The sequence below is a fragment of the Arachis ipaensis genome, chromosome B08 (assembly GCF_000816755.2).
Source record: "Arachis ipaensis cultivar K30076 chromosome B08, Araip1.1, whole genome shotgun sequence".
NCBI classification, from domain to species: domain Eukaryota; kingdom Viridiplantae; phylum Streptophyta; class Magnoliopsida; order Fabales; family Fabaceae; genus Arachis; species Arachis ipaensis.
Window position 1 is genome coordinate 12715434 of NC_029792.2, and position 18468 is coordinate 12733901.

The 18468-nt window shown below is 36.7% G+C and overlaps 2 protein-coding genes and 1 long non-coding RNA gene across 13 annotated transcripts; 2 read left to right on the forward strand and 1 right to left on the reverse strand.

Annotated features, from left to right (window-relative positions):
- Positions 1550–6877, reverse strand: LOC107613711 (plant cysteine oxidase 4). Of its 8 annotated transcripts, none has more exons than XM_016315822.2 (6): positions 6662–6877; positions 5643–5943; positions 4751–4896; positions 4502–4649; positions 2137–2334; positions 1550–2053 (listed from the first exon to the last, which is right to left on the reverse strand). In XM_016315822.2, the coding sequence occupies exons 2-6, from the start codon at positions 5743–5745 to the stop codon at positions 1938–1940; spliced, it is 711 nt and encodes a 236-aa protein (XP_016171308.1). In that variant the 5' UTR covers positions 5746–5943; positions 6662–6877; the 3' UTR covers positions 1550–1937. The 8 variants fall into 8 exon arrangements, with proteins under 8 accessions (XP_016171308.1, XP_016171310.1, XP_016171311.1 ...); XM_016315824.2 differs by having other exon boundaries at positions 1644–2053; positions 5643–5830; positions 6662–6866; XM_016315825.2 differs by having other exon boundaries at positions 1644–2053; positions 5643–5833; positions 6662–6866.
- On the forward strand, positions 2373–2940 carry LOC110265713. The gene is made up of 2 exons (XR_002351934.1): positions 2373–2739; positions 2827–2940. It is a non-coding gene; the product is annotated as an uncharacterized LOC110265713 (long non-coding RNA).
- LOC107613587 lies at positions 7654–13305 on the forward strand. 4 transcript variants are annotated; one of them, XM_016315661.2, is made up of 8 exons: positions 7654–7832; positions 8281–8803; positions 8896–8979; positions 9670–9701; positions 9862–10420; positions 10580–10654; positions 12290–12372; positions 12516–13305. In XM_016315661.2, exons 2-8 carry the CDS (start codon positions 8281–8283, stop codon positions 13101–13103), a joined length of 1944 nt encoding a protein of 647 aa, XP_016171147.1. In that variant the 5' UTR covers positions 7654–7832; the 3' UTR covers positions 13104–13305. The 4 variants fall into 4 exon arrangements, with proteins under 4 accessions (XP_016171147.1, XP_020964562.1, XP_016171145.1 ...); XM_021108903.1 differs by having other exon boundaries at positions 7655–7929; positions 9670–9743; XM_016315659.2 differs by having other exon boundaries at positions 7655–7832; positions 8250–8803; positions 9670–9743.

Below are 18468 nucleotides of genomic sequence, written 5' to 3' on the forward strand. Positions count from 1 at the left end.
GAAATACATTTTTTTATACTTTATTATTTTAAATGGGTTAATTTTCAAAAAATCAATTCGACTCAATTGATTTACTGGATTTTTTTACTAGTTTTTTTTATAGGTTTACTGATAACGGTTTTTAATCCCGAATCGAATTGGTCTTGTTTTGGGGCTTATCTAGAACCGGATGATTGGGCTCGAATGAGAGGCCCAAACGCTAGGGGAAGGTGGTCTCTGACTTGCTTTACGTCTCGGAGCCGCCATCCGAGCTCCGAATTGTGTATGTGAAAGAATGGGTGGTGGTACCTATACTCCGATGGCTAAGTCAGCAAGGGGTTAAGAAGATTTAAAGTATTGGAACTTAAGAATACCTGAGTCAGGGTATTTATAGGTGATGAGCCAATAACTATCGTTGGAGTAGTTCCACTATTTGTGGTAGATAACCATTCTCTTTTTCTAGGAATTGTTGAGATCTCTCTTCTAGAAGTGGGTGAGAGATTTTAGGAGACAGTTACTTATTTGAATAAGTGTCATCTGCCAGCTCATGTCGCATCAGACTTTTTTTTTGTGAAAGTCGGGTGAGCAGTGAAGGCCAACCCTTGGAATTGGGCCTTTTTTAACTTGATTGGGTCTAGTTAGTGCATTGGGTCAGAGTAGGAAGAGATCTAATGACAAATTTTTTATTAGTCCGGTCGAATATGCTTATTTGGTCTAGTTTTCAGAATCAAAACTATACTTAATTAAAAAATTGACTAATTAAATTTGACTGAGAAGTTTTAAAGTTGGTGCTAGTGGCAGGATTTGCTGCCTCGCAAGTAGCTGCATCTGGGTTTAAGTTCTATGAGAGAATAAATGAACTCATGTAGTGTGTGTGAGTGTATTGTGAGTGTATAATACATGAGTTAAGCCTAGGATTAGGGATTATCTAATCCATCTGACCAAAAAAAAAAGAGCTATCAATAACTTTAGAAAACGGTCTATTAGAGCTTTTTCATTACCGAAACTTGAAGTCTTAACAAGAAAAAGCAACTACCACTTCAACTAACCTCATGTTAATTGTTGGTATGTTAATTAATGTTAACCAATATTGTCATAAAAATAACTTGCCAAAAAGTTAATTATGTGTTTGATATTAGTTGACATTTTACTCTTTAAAAGATAAAATGTTAACTTTTTAGTCTTCGAAACTCTCTTTTATCTTAATATTTTACGAATTCAAATACTTCTGAAAAATCACTAGAGAAGAAAATATATGAATTTAAACTTCTGTAAATATGAAGTTGATATACAATATATTTCATATTCAAAAAATAAAATTTTAAATCAAGGATCCTTTAAAGATTCATTATTTAGTTACTATTTTTATTTTATACACGAGTTATATTAAGCAGAATACTCATCCTAATCCAAAATCAAATCATGTCCCATTGACAATAGATACACCATTGGTATTTAAACTTTATAAAAAAATTTCCATTTTCCCCAAGGCTTCTATTCTATACATATAAAGAAAGTGTAGTTCAACTCATGCATGCAGCATGCTAATGGTGCTAACTGCTAATGCAAATAAACTTCAATCAGAATTATATTCTTTCGCACTATATTAAGCAAACAAAATTTAATAGGAGCCCACTCACTCATCATATGACTGAGATTCTGTCTTTTTTTTTTCCTTTCTCCACTCAAATTCTGAAACTCTTCTAATGGATTAAACCGAGGCCAGGGACTTATGACTTATATATAGAGAAACTGCAACAACAACCATAGTGCATTGTGTTATGTACAAGCCAAAATGCCTAGCTGAAATGGCCCTAGGAATATAATTATTATATAGCATTGGCTTTTCTGGACACAATTTCCCTTTGTTGTAACTTGTAATTTGTAAACCTAAATAGATAGTAAGCGAATTTCTCTCTCTAGTGTTAAAATTACACAAAACATAGAAAGGTATGCCTTTAAGTTCTAATAACCGGACCCTTGTACAGCCCTCTCCGGATAACAAAGTCAGGTGGTTCAAATTCTTCCAACCATGTTATGTCGGAAAATGTGACCCCGTTGAACTCAAAGTTGCCTGCAATTGAAACAAAAACATGTGGTTTGGTTAAGAGAAGAGAAGGCAACTGGCGAAATTTCGACCATGCTGGATGTAAATACCTGGGAGATCGTTCCTTTCGCGGAAGTAAGAGCAGTGTCTTCCACTGTCTGCAGAGTAAGGCGGAGATAACACATCCAGGATTGCACAAGGAGTTATGGCTCTAAAACAATGTATGTTTCCTCCGTGAGTTGGATAAAGAACCGTGGTTGGAGTTGGCGCCATCATCTCCGTATCTTTGACAAGTTTTGCAGGTCTAGCTGTCAATAACAAGTTTGTTGGACCCCATAAACCAAACTGATTAATCTCCTCCATTCTTAAAAAAAAATAAAATAAAAAAATACAAGAAGATTTTACTAAGATAAAAGAAATGCTAGTACAAGGAGGAGGACAGACATTCTCTGTCGAGAAACAAGAACACACAACAACAAAACCTTATCCTATTATAGTATGCACTGTTAAACCACAAATACAGTATGCACTATGCACCTTTAAAAAAACAGTAACAAATCTAGTATGCACTATTAAAAAAACATGAAAAATTTGAGAAACTCACAAAGAAATTAGGAGAAATAAAAATGACCTATTAAAATATGGAAGCTAAAAAAGCTCGAAAACAAGAAGATGACTTGGATCAGAACCAAAAAGGGAGAAGGAGAATGAAGGTATCAGGGGAACCCAAGAGGAAAAGAAGGTATCAGGGAAACCCATGAGTGAAAGAAGGTATCAGGGGAACCCATGAGTAAAAGAAGGTATCAGGGGAACCTATGAGTGAAGGAAAGAAGGAAAAGTTCTGAGAGTTTGGTATAGCATTAATGAAAGATTTACGAAGTTGGAGTAAAAGAGAGTAAAAGAGAGAAAAAAAAGGATCGATAGTTAGAAGAGAAGAGGAAGAGAAGAACTAAGAAGAGAAAGAAAGGTGAAAAAAGTAACGATGATAGAGACCCAAACGACGATCTTAAACCTCCGACACCACATCCCAATTTTTATTTATATCTTATTTTATTTAATTTTTGTTAAATCTGAGTAAATATTAAAATAAAAATTACTAGAAAGATTATGGTAATTACAAAATTACAAAAAAAGGTTTAAATTGGTACAAATTTTTTCATGTCAATTAAGTCAAATTGGTTTATAATTTTTTTTGTAATCATAGTATTTGTCTCATGCTAATGGAAAAAAAGAACGGAGTGGATGTTTTGCTGCAATTTAACACTGAAGAATAAACATGTGATACACCCAAGAAATTTATATTAAACTAGATGTTGTGTTGGGTATGGGTGAGTCTGTGGAAACAAAAGATTTTTGTGGGAGAATTCTACCCAATGAATAGTATCTTCGAAAATCAGAATTCTAATCCTAAATAAGATTCTAATTTAAGCAAAACAATTGTGAGAGATAAATTACAAAAGTTGATTCATATTAAGTTGGTATATTTTTACTTTGACGGGCATGTGATGATTCACATGAAAAACCAAGCATTTCCAATCCTTGTGATAAGTGCAGACCTTCATATACCTCTTACTGCAGGGATTTATACAAATATTAAAAGAAAATAACACACATAACTGAGACAGTATTTCTTTGAATTGACAAAGCTTTAGAAAGAGGAAAAACCATTCCCAAGAAATGCAAATACAACTTTAGGCTATTTTAGTAGTTAAAGTTGAAGATATTATAAACTTAGTTCATTACTTGGCATGCTAACAACAAATCATCTCTATCACAGTATCAGTCACAATTTTAGTTTCGTATCTCCTAAGCAGAAAAGAATTAATGTTGTTGTTGTGCTACCCAACCACAGATTAAGAAAACAATCACAAGAGTGAGTTTTTTCTAGTTCAGAAAACTGATATCTAATAAGAATTTAAAAAGCTAGATTCAAGTCAAGGCAAGTTGAGGCTAAACTGACAAGAACAAAGGAATTCTAGGGCAAATTCTAAGGCAATTAAATCAATAGTTAGAACATACATTAGAATTCAGTCAAAATTATTCAATGTGACAAAGCATATTGATATTACTAAGCCTATAAATTCACAGAACAAGCCGTATTGCAAATATCTAGTAGCTCGAGCCAATGAACCAGTGTTTATACCAAAAAGGAACAGCAAGATTCATACAAATGATCATAACACTATATGGCAGTTCACAGTTCCTAGACAATTATATATTGCTGTGCACGATTTTAATATTTTTCACTAATAAGTGAGACCTCGGACTATTTTGCACATAGTTTCAGTGTTTTCCTAGTAGTTGGCAGCCACGAACAATATTGAAGAATGATAACATATTTTCATCTTGTCTTACCTCAATAACAAGTGTTGTGTAGTCACCACATTCAACACTTGACACTTTTTTTTTCAAGGTATGGCCAACTAAAAATTGGATGAGTTAACATGAAAGCGGGGAAAACCATAGAGAACAAACCTTCAGCTGGATCATTTGGGGTAGAGGGATCGATCCAGTCATACGATTTAACATGCATTGATCCATATAAGAGCTTGCTGAACACTGTCATTCCGGGATGATTATGCAGAGGAATAACAGATGAAGGGGGCATGCAGAAAATTCCTATCTACAAGGGATAAAATTATTGATCAAACTTCATGTAGTTATATTATAAAATTGCTGATAATGACATAAAGTTGATGTGGAGCTATGGGACTTAATACTTACAGAGAAGCTGTTGGACTCATGTAAATGCAAGTATTTGATTGGAGGTAATGGTTGAATGCCCCCATTACGCTCAAGCATTGCTCCAGACCAGTTCCTAACCGCTTGTGCCTCCTGTTCAAGACCAACATCTGATGGCTTGATTTTTTCTGAAACGTTTTGTTAAAAGGCATTAAGAAAATGTCAGTTGGAAAGGAAAAATATTATGTGGTAAGATAAAGATAATCTAACATAAATCATATGATACCATAAGTTGCATGGTTTAAGAACTTGGACCTATATTCCAAAGTGACGAGGAGCTTGAAGGAAATGAAAACGTATGATGCAAACTTAGGATGTAACCAGCTGACCAATTTCAAACTCACTCCAAATTTCAACCTTTTTTATGCTAAAGTACAAATTGTCCAGTAAATTAATTCAAGAATGACAAATGGAAAAGAAGTTTACAAAAATAGCTTCACTATAAACTTATATTTATTTCCGTCTTAACTTTCTTAAATTTAAACAGAAAATCGGGATCCTTCTTTCACACTCGAAAAGAAGACTAGATCATCCAAAGTTTCAAGGGAGACTCATATTCAACTCTCAAGTAGAAAATTACTGACAAACTGTCTTTACTAGCCCTAGAAATTTAACTGAGAACAATGAATTATATTCGACTTAACTCATATCCTAATTATTCATCAATATGTATCACAACTCATCAAGTAAACGTATTTCACATTTTCACAAGTTTTTCACAACTCACAAGTGATGTTAACTCATTGAATTCATTGTGAATATGATTATATGCAAATTATTTGCATGAACAACAAAATAAAGTGTCCTCAAAAAGATCAGAAACTAAATTACAGAGAAGAAAATACTAAGAAAAAAAAGAGAAAGGGCAATATACCTAACTTCTCGCGAACTTTTTCAATAGCTTCGTCAGACACAGGTCCATCAGATGAAAGGGATGTATTACATAACCTATAAAGTCTCTGAACATAATACGGCATGTTGTCGAGGTGTGATCAACTTATCTACTCAGAACAAAGCTCCGAAAGCAGCAAGCCGACAACACCTCCTGAGCAGCTTATCAATCTACTGGGTATACAATTGGATAATAACTGTAATTTAGTTTCAGAATCAAAACCAACAGGTTATGAATCTGAATATCTGTGGATGTTCCTTCACAGCTAATCTAATTTATGGGCCTATTGGACAAGACAAGAACGGTAGCATAATTTATTATGAGTCATACTCCAGAGTTCAGACATATTTATCATAACAAATCTAACAACAAATCACTAAACAATGATATATATAGAGTTATATAAATATGCAGACATTTGGGGAAACCACTATCTATTCCAGTACTCAAGATTTAATACCATTTTGTCTATAGTATCTCCAAATATAGCTATATATAAGGGAAATGTTTGGTAACCAAAAAGAATTAACCAAAATAAACCAGAACTTACCTTAATTATCATTCATTAACAACAATTAATGAATGTTTAATGAATGCTAAATAAGATAACTTGTGGCGTTTTTTTCTCTCCCTAGCATTATATACAAATAGCCCCAGAAGCTATACACAAATATAAAATCCAAATCCCTTCACTGCAAGTTATATTTAATGAACAAAAGAACACTCCTTTTCATTTTTTCTTTTTAAAATTTTCTTTCTTAATTCAGAAAGAGTAATGAATATAGTATACACTGTTAAAAAACACGGAAAAAGTTGAGGAACAGTTAAACCACAGAGAAATTGGGAGAAACAACAGTGACCCATTAAAATATGGAAGCTGAAAAAGGTTGGAAACACATGAAGAAGATTACTTGGTTCAGAACCACAAATGAGGCATGAGATTCCAGCTGAAAAAATATTAGCGGTGCAGAGAGAAAGGGAGAAGAAGAAGAAGGAGGTACCTGGGAAACCCATAAGGGAAGGAGAGAAGGAAAGGTTCTCGAGAGTGTGATACAGCAATGATGGAAGAAGATTTGAGCAGGTTGGAGTAAAAGAGGAAAAGAGAGAGAAAGGGATCGATAGTTATAAGAGAAGAAGAACAAAGAAGAGAAAGAGAGGCGAAAATAGGATCAATGATAGTGACCCAAATGAAGATCTTCAACTTCAACACCACCACATCCCAATTTTTATTTATATTTGATTTTATTTTATTTTTATTAAATCTAAATAAATATTAAAATAAAAAATTTCTAGAAAGATTACGATTCCAGGTTCAAATTGGTGCAATTTTTTTCCATGTCAATTAAGCCAAATTGGTCTATAATTTTGTTTTTGTAACCATAGTATTTGTCTCTTGCTAGTGTTAATGCAACAAGACAATATTATTTATGAGAAAATTAATTATCAACATTAAAATCATTACGTCACAAGAGATAGAAAAAAATGATACCAGGATTAATAATCGAAATGGAAAAATTGCTTATTTGAAATATGTTAATCACCCGGTATGTTAAAAATTAGTTAGTTTAACAAATCAATGAAGAATTGCATTTTTGTTAGTACAATCTAAATATTTATGAGTTTTAAAATAAGGTTTTTTCCAATTTTAACACTTCACTATTTTTTTTTTTGTTAATCTATTTATAGAAATATTAAATTCTTCTTCAATACAAATAATTTTTCAATATTTTTGTGTGTGTTAATTTAATATTTAGTTTAGTTTAATATTTCTATTAATTATGAACATTAATTTTTTTTCCTCTGGTAAAATTACTTCGCTTTTTTTATTACAACTTCAAGGATCAAAGCGTTGCTTAGAATTGATTCAATCAGTAATGAACTAATGTTCTTTATTTGTTTAATTTTTTTTAGTTTTTACTGTGTAAAAAAAATTAAAATCCACTATTTTATTTTTCTTTTGTAGTTTTAATGTTTTATTCATTTCATTGCCTCCTCCCATTCCATATCATTCTGCATTCTCATTCTAAAAAGTTCAAATAGTTGACTAAACTTTACCCAAGTCAATTCCTCGTCTTTCCCACTCTTCCAAACACGCCCTTAACACACTCAAGAAAAGAGTGAATGCAACACCGTCATCGCGGATGATCAAATTGCTCAATACCGTCCATTGAGGTTTCCATCCTAATCTATTGCATTTTTTTATTATGAAATTTAGTTATGATCATAAATGTTTCATATGGTACTATGATGTAATACACATGATTCTGAGGTAAGTTATGTCAATTGGCTACGCAACTTGATTCATTGTACCTTTCTTTGAAGAAAAGTTTTTTTTTTTTTTTTGGGAGGGTTTTTGAACTATAACATTATTTATTCAATGGTCAGCATTTCCAACAATATTTTGAAATACCTAAAAGAATTATAAAATGATTTTATTCAATCTTTTTTTTATCTTCTCTTTATTTACTTTTGTAAAATAAATCAAAACTGAATTGAAACATCAAAAAACACGTTTTTAGACAAAAAAGTTATTCTGGGAAAAAGTATCACTGATTTTTTATCTGGCCAATCAAAATTGGGTGTTTACAGTTCATGATCAGTGGTTAGTGTTGACTTGCAGATGGCAAGTCTTCTTTCTTGTTCATCTCTTCCTTCTCCACGGCAGGGCTTCACTAAGCTGAATGTGAATGGCTGGTCATTTGACACTGATCACAGAGCTGGATTTGGTTGTCATCTTACAGATGATTGTGGCGGTTGGTTGGTTGGAATTTCTGGATTTTTGGGGAACACTTCAATTCTATATGCTGAGTTGTTTGCTGTCGAAAGAGGCCTCCTTCTCGCCTGGGATTGGGGGATCCGTAAGCTTCTTTGTCATTCGGATTCTTTAATGGCTGTGACTTTGGTGTCTGATAATCTTGACTATCACCATCAATATGCTGGATTGATGGCTGATATCCAAAATTTGTTAGGCCGAGATTGGGAGGTGCAAGTTCAGCACACTCTAAGAGGAATGAACTCTTGTGCTGATTTGTTGGCGAAGAAAGGGGCTAGGGATGACGATGCACTCAAGGTCTGGCTTCTACCTCCACTACCAATGAAGTGCTTGATGATAAATGATTCCATGGATGTTCCTTGTGTTTATGGTTGAGTTCTGAGCATTCTTTACGTTTTTAGATTATTTATTAAAAGTACTTAGCTGGTCTGAGAGTGATAAATTTTAAATTGTTGTCTACAGATTATACCGGGACAAGCAATGCTGTTTCTAGTAGCACTTCATCAAGCACCGAGCCTCTTGATGAAGATACAAAAAATCTAGATTGTGAGTTTGCAGTTTCATACCGGACTAATTCGTTGTGGTTTCCTGCTGTGGAATTTTTGCATGGAGTTTTGATTGAGTTTGGAGATTCTAAATATGCTAGCATTGATGGGATCATGTTTCCACTGTTTCTCTGGATAGTTGAATTTTAAGTTGAACACAGTTGCAATTAAAGATATGCTTTGTTACTATAGCTGTAAATTTACTTACCATGGCAGAGTTCTAACTGTTGGAAATTAGGAATATCATAAAATGTGTCTTGGAATTGTTTTATTGCTTTTACATAATTACTTGGAAAAGTCATATTTCTGTATTTGCTCAAGTTTGACATAGATTTAAGTATTTAACACACATATATATATACAATGCTTAAAACTGAGGTCATGATGATAGATCTTTAACTTGTTAGGTCTTCCTACAAATTGATATCATCTTGCCACTGCAACTATAAATTTGATAGTCTACAACTCAAGGCTTTTACTTCTGCTCAGTTAAAGTGTTGCAAGACTCATGTAGTAGTATATTCTTAAAGATTAATGTGTTATGGAACCACGGCTGTGTAGTCTCAGTTTAAAGTTTCTTACACCAAAATAAATTGCTTGCTTTGTTTTCCCTGTTTTTAGTCTTTTGATCATTCGCATCTCTTCCAAGCAAGTATTGCTCATGAATGTGATGATGAAGTTTTGTGTGTAGATGACAGTGATGCCAAGAATTCTAAAATGCAGGCAAGGACAGAGGAAGAACTCGCTCAAGCTCTGACTTCTCAAGTATTGCTTCTCCACTCTCTCTATCACCCAAACGCACCTCGTACATTTATTTATTTTTCCAAAAGTGCATGTATGGTTCATTTTTCATGTTTTACCATTATTGATGACAAATGTGCAGGTGGCAAGTAGTCATTTGGGTTCATCATCGCCTTCTCGGCTTGAGCCAGGTACTGTTAGTTGGGAGTTTACACCAGAGGGGTTCACAAAGCTGAATGTGGAAGGTAGCTTATGTGAAAGTCATGACCGGGCGGGCTTTGGCTGTCTGCTTAAGGATGATTGTGGTGCTTGGATTGTGGGTATTTCTGGTTTTCTTGGGAATGTTTCCATTCTATATGCTGAGTTGATTGCTTTGAAAAGGGGCCTCATTCTAGCTTGGGATTGGGGCATCCGTATGCTTCTTTGTCATTCGGATTCTTTAATGGTAGTGTCTTTGGTATCTGGTGATCTTGACTATCAACATGAATATGCTGGATTGGTGGCTGATATCCAAAATCTACTTGAGCGAGATTGGGAGGTGCATGTTGAGCGCACACCTAGTAAAGGGGTATCTTCTGCTGATTGGTTAGCTAAGCAAGGGGCTAACGATGTTGATGCTCTAAAGATCTGGCTTTTACCTCCACTACCAATGAACTTCTCGCTGATGGGCGAAGATTCCATGGATGTTCCTTGTGTTTATGGTAGAGTTATAATTTTTTCTCACATTTTTAGCTTGAACTTATTTATTTATTTGTTATTTATTTTTCTTTTAATATTAGCTGGTCTGAGGGTGATTATTATTATTATTATTATTATTATTATTATTATTATTATTATTATTATCAAATTGTTGTATGCAGATTTTACTGGGACATATGAAGCTGGCACTTCATTGATCATCAGTTCGCCCGATGAAGATACAGAGAATCCAGATTGTGAGTCTGCACATTCATACTGGTCTATTTCATGGTTTGATTTTTTTCTACAGTTGAAACAACCTTGTTGCAGCACCTGTTGTTGATGATCAGGTTTCTGCTGTTTCTGCAGTTAAATAGTTCTATTTTGAGTTTGAAGAATGTGGCATGTTTTTTTGTAAATAAATATAGAAAAAGAAAGAGTAGAAGAATGTGGGGTGAAAATGGAGTTTCTGCATTATACCATCAAACAACTCGTATATTTACTTGCCACAGCAGAGTTCTAACGGCTTTAAATATATAAAAATGATTATTTCCCTAAATACTCACAAAGAAAAATGGTCACCAAAATGCGCACAATATTATTATTATTATTCACCTTATTATTATTATTATTATTATTATTATTATTATTATTATTATTATTATTATTCAATTCACCACTGTCCATTTCGTGTGCGCCGGGTGAGAAATGGCCAACGGCTCCATTTCACATGCACTCCCATGGGTCGGATTGTCAGCTGTCCATTACCCATTTCGCGGGCGCCATGGGAGAATTGGTATGCATTTCCGTTTCGCAGGTGCCAACAGTGAAATTTGCGCATTTTGGTGACCATTTTTCTTTACGCGTATTCAGGGAAATAATCATTTTTATATATTTATTTGTATAAAAAAGTCGAAGTCTAACTGTCAAAGTTTTGGAGTATTATAAAAGTGTGTGCAATGACATGTTTAATTCATGTAGCTGACTCACCTAGTGGGATATAGTTTTGTTGTTGTTTTAGATATGTCTGTTACATAACTGAAGTTGGAACTAATATCTCTATATTAGCTCATGTATGGGTTTAACTTGTGCAATTTAATTTTCTTTGTTTGATTTGCTCTCTCAAAACAGTTAGGTAGTGTTTGTTTCCGGTTATTGGAACTAAGACTAGGGACTGAGACTCAGTATTGTATTTGGTGGTCAGAGACAAACTAAAATTTTAGTTCCGGGACACAAAATTTCAGTCTCTTCAGTACCTCCAAAAAGTGAGAACAGAGAGGACTGAAATTTCTGTGACGGGAGACTGAAACTTTAACATTTCTTTCCAAAAATATTCTTATTTAACTTTTTAAATTCCAAATCTATCCCTCAATCTTCATATTTATCTTAAACTAAACATGATACTTAGACATAATTCAGTTTAGTATATTTTACGCCAAACACAATAAAAATATTTAATTTAGTCTCTGGCTCTCAGTCTTAGTCTCCCTTCCAAAAGCAACCGTATAGAAGCTTATGCTAGCTTTTCTCCGAACCAAAATGACATGTAAATTTAAGTGAACTTAGTTTAATTCAGCATATTCCGATAATTAGTCGAACTGGTGATCAACCAATATAACAGTAATTTTTGTCATTTTTTGTTGTCTACTTCTGTTGCGGTGATCATCCTTTCGTAATTTGATAAGAGTTTTCAGTCATTTTTTTTGGGGAACATAGAAACAGCAAAATAGCTTCTGCCTAAGGAAAGGAGTCCTTGCAGCATTAACCATGTCGTTATATATTCTTGAAGGAGTTATGGCCAGCCATATAAATTGCACTGCTGTCTAATCTCAGTTTAAGTTTCTTACACTAAATATTAAGTGCTTGGTGCATTCCCTTTGTTTTATGCCTAGATGATCTTGAACTGATTGAAGCCAAGAATGCTATAATGCAAGCAAGGATGGAGGAGGAACTCATTCAGGCACAGCTTGCTCAAGTATTGCATTCTACTCTCTCTTTTTTCGCCTGCCACATTTAGTTACATTCTTCATTCTTCACCAAAGAAATTCCCATTTTGTTTTGCACGCACATGCACACGCGCCTCTTATGATCGGTATTCATATTTTTCAATCTTCTCAGGATGAACCAAGGATAGTCTGTTGGGTGTGTCCGCCACAGGGGTTCGCAAAGCTGAACGTGGATGGTAGCTTTTATGAAAAACAGCAAAAAGCAGGCTTTGGCTGTTTGCTGAGGGATGATTGTGGTACTTGGGTAGTTGGCATCTCCGGCTTCCTTGAAAACAGTTCCATTCTGCATGCCGAGTTGGCTGCTGTCGAAAGAGGCCTCCTTCTAGCCTGGGATTGGGGCATCCGAAAGCTTATATGTCATTCAGACTCTATGACTGTAGTGAGCTTGGTCTCGAATGGCGGCAACCATGATCGCCATCAATTTGCTGGATTGTTGGCCAATATCCAAGAACTGTTGCAGCGAGACTGGCAGGTCCAGGTTGAGCATACTTTGAGAGAAGGGAACTCTTGTGCTGATTGGTTAGCAAAGGACGGGGCTAAAGACGATGTTGTGCTCAAGGTCTGGCTGCTAGCTCCACCGTCAATGGGTGACTTACTGATGGATGATTTCATGGGAGTCCCCTCTCTTAGACCTTCAAACCAGAAGACAGTTAGCAAGTTGGAGAGAGCCGTTCGCGCCAGATTGCGCGGCAAGAGATGAATTATACATATCACTATCACATGGTTGATGGTTCCACAAGTAAATTGTAAATTATATGTAAATATGTAAATTACCTTCCATATTTTCACAGTTGGGAGTGTTTGCATCCTGCGTATGTTGTGTGTCTGTGCATGCCTCGGTAACTTGGAAAAGGGGTTTTCCCCCTTTTATTCTTTAAAATAAAAGTTGTTTATTTTGAGAAGTTACTAAATGTTCATTGCTTCCTTTCTTTGAAGATGTTTGTATGTGAAAATTAATTATTTAAACATGTCACATAACATGTTAAATTATTAAATTATTGGTGATTTTCAATCATCATTTTTATAAGTTTAATTTTGATGTATTAACCGTGTAAAGCATTTTATATAATCACATTCATACTTTTGGATAAATATTTTTAGTTTTTTTATTGATGTGTCATTATATAATTGAATGCACATATAAAATTATTTATATTCATGATGACTTTTATGGAAGTTTTTTGTGTGTTATTCCCAAATACAGGGATGAGAGGTGTTGAACCAAAGAATGGTGGGGTTCACTTTCTCGCAGGTGTCGCATTGGGTGATTTTGATTTTTTTTTTTTTTAAATGTGAAATGGTATTTAGCTGTAAGCAAAAATTGGGTTTTTTTTATTTTAAAATCCCACTCTGTACTGAGGAGTATTTTTTGTTTTTTTAAATAGAAAAAAGTCAGAGATGCAACCAAAAAAGAATAAAATTCTAAAGAAAGCAGAAACTATCAAGAACAGACATCACAACAAAGTGGAGAAATCACCACAAAGATGCAAGCTTGTTTAAAGAAAATCGTAAAAACACAAATGACAAAAAGAAAGACACAATCTTTTTTCAAAAGGATCGAGACTCTCAGAAGCAAAATAAAAATCACATGCAACAGTTAGGATACACAAAAAAGGCAACAAAAAGCATAAAAGAAAAGAAAATGCCAACCTAAGGAGGAAGAAGAAACGAACGCGAGGGGAGGATCAGGAAGAAAACAGCGACAAGCCCACTCCAAACAGCCGCTCTCGAAGCAAGGAAAGGGAAACACACAGATGCGAAAACAGAGGGTGTAGAGGAACGAAAACGTCTTGCGAACAACAAGCAAAGAAGACGGAGAAAAGCTAGGGGAGGAAACTGTAAAGTGAATGATTTGAAAAAATTCAAAGTGAGGTGCCAAAGAGGGAAAAAGGAAACGGAAAAGGGGTATTAATGAGCTTTTAAACCCTCGCACGTTTCCTAGAAAAGTGCAACGCGCGCTACAATTAAAAAAGAGGAAAACGCTTCGCATTCAAAGGAACCCAGCAGGAGTTATATAAAGATCGACAAAAGACAAAATGCTCGAGCTCGACTTCTCCAAAAGAGTCGAAGTCTGAAGACGCGACCCTAAAAAAATAAAAATCAAGCTCAAGCAGGGGCACTGTTCATACCCTGGGTCGAGCTATCCGACCTAGGGAGATCGAAGATGAAGCGACCGACCTCTTCAGGTCAGGACCTCCGACCTCTTCTTCAAAAGAGGTCGGCCAAATCGACATGAGAGGCCCAAAAAGGCCCAAATGAAGGAAAACAGCCCATTCTAAAGGCAGTTAAAGCCTAGAGAGATAAGGGCGGTTCCCCTGAGATAAGATGACCTCACTTAAAGATAAAGATAAGATAACTAACTTATCTTATCTAGGAAAGGTCAGTCTACTCAACTATAAATACACTGGAGCACCCAGGTATAATTCATACTCTGATTCTACTAAAAACCTGCTTAAAGCCCATGCTAACTTAAGCATCGGAGTCTCTTGCAGGTACCACCCCCTCCGGTGATCAAGGATCAGCAGCTCCACCAAGTCAAACAAGTCGGACACGATAGCTCCGGCCAAGACCACAGATCTCGTCCGAGATCGACCTACAGTTTCAGGTAACCCTCGGAACATTAATTGTTCATACCCTGGGTCGAGCTATCCGACTTAGGGATATCGAAGATGAAGCGACCGACCTCTTCAGGTCAGGACCTCCGACCTCTTCTTCAAAAGAGGTCGGCCAAATCGACATGAGAGGCCCAAAAAGGCCCAAATGAAGGGACACAACCCATTCTAAAGGCAGTTAAAGCCTAGAGAGATAAGGACGGTTCTCCTGAGATAAGGCGACCTCACTTAAAGATAAAGATAAGATAACTAACTTATCTTATATAGGAAAGGTCAGCCTACTCTACTATAAATACACTGGAGCACCCAAGTATAACTCATACTCTGATTCTACTAAAAACCTGCTTAAAGCCCATGCTAACTTAAGCATCGGAGTCTCTTGCAGGTACCACCCCCCTCCGGTGATCAAGGATCAGCAGCTCCACTAAGTCAAACAAGTCGGACACGACAGCTCCGGCCACCACCACAGATCTCGTCCGAGATCGACCTACAGTTTCAAGTAACCCTCGGAACATTGGAGCCGTTGCCGGGGACCTGAAAGTCATCCTATCATCATGGCGGACAACCTTGACAATGACCACAACTCCGGTTTGGAAGAAAAAACTCTGCTTAAAAATACGGAGGTCATATCAAAGGAGGCACCCCAAAACAAGGGGGATAAACAACCCTCCAACACAAAGACAGAAATCTTGGAAGCCATCAGAGAACAACAAGATCGCCTCAAACAGCTCGAACAGGAGGCTGAACATCAGCGAGAGGCTGAAAGAGACCTCCGACGAGAAACTAGGCGTCGCCGAGAACTAGAGAACAAGCTCGCGAAACTGGAAGCCGACCTCAAGACCAGAACTGCTTACCCCAACGACGAAGATAATTCCCACAAGGATTAAGATCCCTTCACCAAAGAGATCATGAAAGCTAAAGTCCAAAAAGATTTTAAAGCTCCCGACATGACGTCATATGATGGTACCTCAGATCCCAGCCATCATCTCAGCAATTTCAGAAGTAGGATGTATCTCACTGACGCCTCAGACGCCGTTCAATGCAAAGCCTTCCCGACCACCCTGACAAAGACAGAAATTAAGTGGTTCGATAGTTTTCCTCCAAGATCCATCACAAGTTTTGACGACTTAGCCAAAAAATTTCTCGCCAGATTTTCCATCCAGAAGGACAAAGCCAAACACGCCCCAAGCCTATTAGGGATCAAGCAAGGAGATTGGGAAAGTCTTTGCAATTATATGGAAAGATTCAATAAAGCATGTCTGGACATACAAAGTCTACCGACGGAAGCAGCCATCATGGGTCTCATCAATGGCCTGCGAGAAGGACCTTTTAGTCACTCCATATCAAAAAAGCACCCAACATCTCTGAATGAAGTACAAGAAAGGGCTTAAAAGTACATCAACATGGAGAAGAACTCTCGATTAGGAGAAACCTCGAAATCTGGATTCTCCTACCCCTCTCGGGACAAGGATAAAGAGTCCAAGAAAAAAGAAGATCAATCCAGTGAGAAGCCTAAAAAATACCACAACTACACCCCTCTTCGGGTATCTCTTGTGGATGTTTACCGAGAAATATGCAACACTGAGAAGATCCCACCACCTCACCCAATCAAAAGAAAAAAAGGAGGGGGAAGTTGGACAGAGTACTGCGAATATCATCGAATCTACGGACACTCCACCAACGAATGCTACGACCTAAAGGACGTCATAGAAAAGCTAGCTCGGGAAGGAAGACTAGACAGGTTCTTGGCCAACAAGACCAATGAGCCGAGGAAGAGAAGACGAGACCAAGAGGTCGGACGGGCTGAACGACCACCCCATACCCCTAAGAGACATGTACATATGATAAATGGAGGATTCGTAGGAGGAGGGATCTCTAAATCATCTCGCAAAAGATACCTTAAAGAAGTATATCATGTCGGGGAAGGAGAGAGGTCAACCGACCTCCCCACAATTACCTTTACTAACGAAGATGCAATAGGTGTTATCCCGGGACATGATGATCCTATGGTCATTACCATCATATTGGCCAATGCCCATCTTCACAGGACACTAGTAGACCAAGGAAGCTCTGCGGATATCTTGTTCAAATTCGCCTTCGACAAACTCGGCTTACAAGAAAAAGAGCTCAGAGCATATCCGAACAGCTTATTTGGGCTGGGAGACACTCCAATCCAACCACTTGGATATATCTCACTGCACACAACTTTCGAAAAGGGAACCCGGTCAAGGACACTCAATATAGACTACATAGTAGTCAACGTGAGCTCAGCCTAAAATGCCCTAATCGGACAACGTTGAACCAGCTCGCCGCAGTAGTTTCAACTCCACATCTGTGCATGAAGTTTCCAACTCCAGAAGGGATCGCCACGATAAAAGGGGACTAAAAAACTGTGTGACGCTGTTACAATGAAGTCTGAACCTCAAAGGCGATCTCAAAGGAGAGGAAGTCAACACCATTGCGGGGAGTTCGAGCTCACGAAGAATTCCGCCCACAACCTGAAAGCGAGACTAAAGAAGTCCAAATCGGTGATGCCCGTGATAAAATGACAAATGTAGGGGGAACCTTGAAAGGAGACCTGAAGGAGTCTCTGATACAGTTCCTAAAGGATAACGTTGATCTCTTCGCTGAGTACACTGATACCCCGGGAACTCCCACAAGGTGGAATCTCTACGTGGACGGATCCTCAAACAAAACTGGGAGTGGGGCAGGTGTGATAATAGAAAGCGATCAGGGAACCCAAATCGAACTCTCACTAAAGTTTGAATTCCGTGCTTCAAATAATCAAGCTGAATACGAAGCATTACTGGCTGGTTTGAGGCTGGCTAAGGAGGTAGGAGTTCAAAAGCTCACCATCTTCAGTGATTCCCAAATAGTTACCTCACAAATAGAAGGGAATTACCAAGCTAAAGATGAATAGGCCATACTCACATAATTTGGCCCACAATTATCAAGATATAGAAAAGATATTAATTCAGAGTGAATGGGATTTATTGCTGCTTTATATCTCAAACCACCATAAGTACTACTACAGCTTTTAAAATTCATGTTATTTCTGTTTAGACACTTAATGTACTCAAAGCAAACTAACATTCTGCAGAAAAAAAAGAGATCTAAAGTATACTTATTTATTTATTTAGTTTTATCTTTATTGACATTTGACAACGAAAATTGCATGCGGCACCTTACTACTGAGAAAAAGCAATTCTTCGCCATGGTCATTCTTCCAAGAGGTCACATGACCACCATACAGGTAGACCTGAAAACCACAATACACACAAATGAAAAGGCATTATCAATAATCATCTCCCAGACCTAGCCAATAAGTGAAACTAAATCGAGGTGAACAATTATGTTCATCAATTTCGTGGCACGCAATTGCAACCAACCGCATCGGAGTCAGTTACGATAAGTTATTGCAATAACTGAATCTATAATAGAACCTTAAGTAAA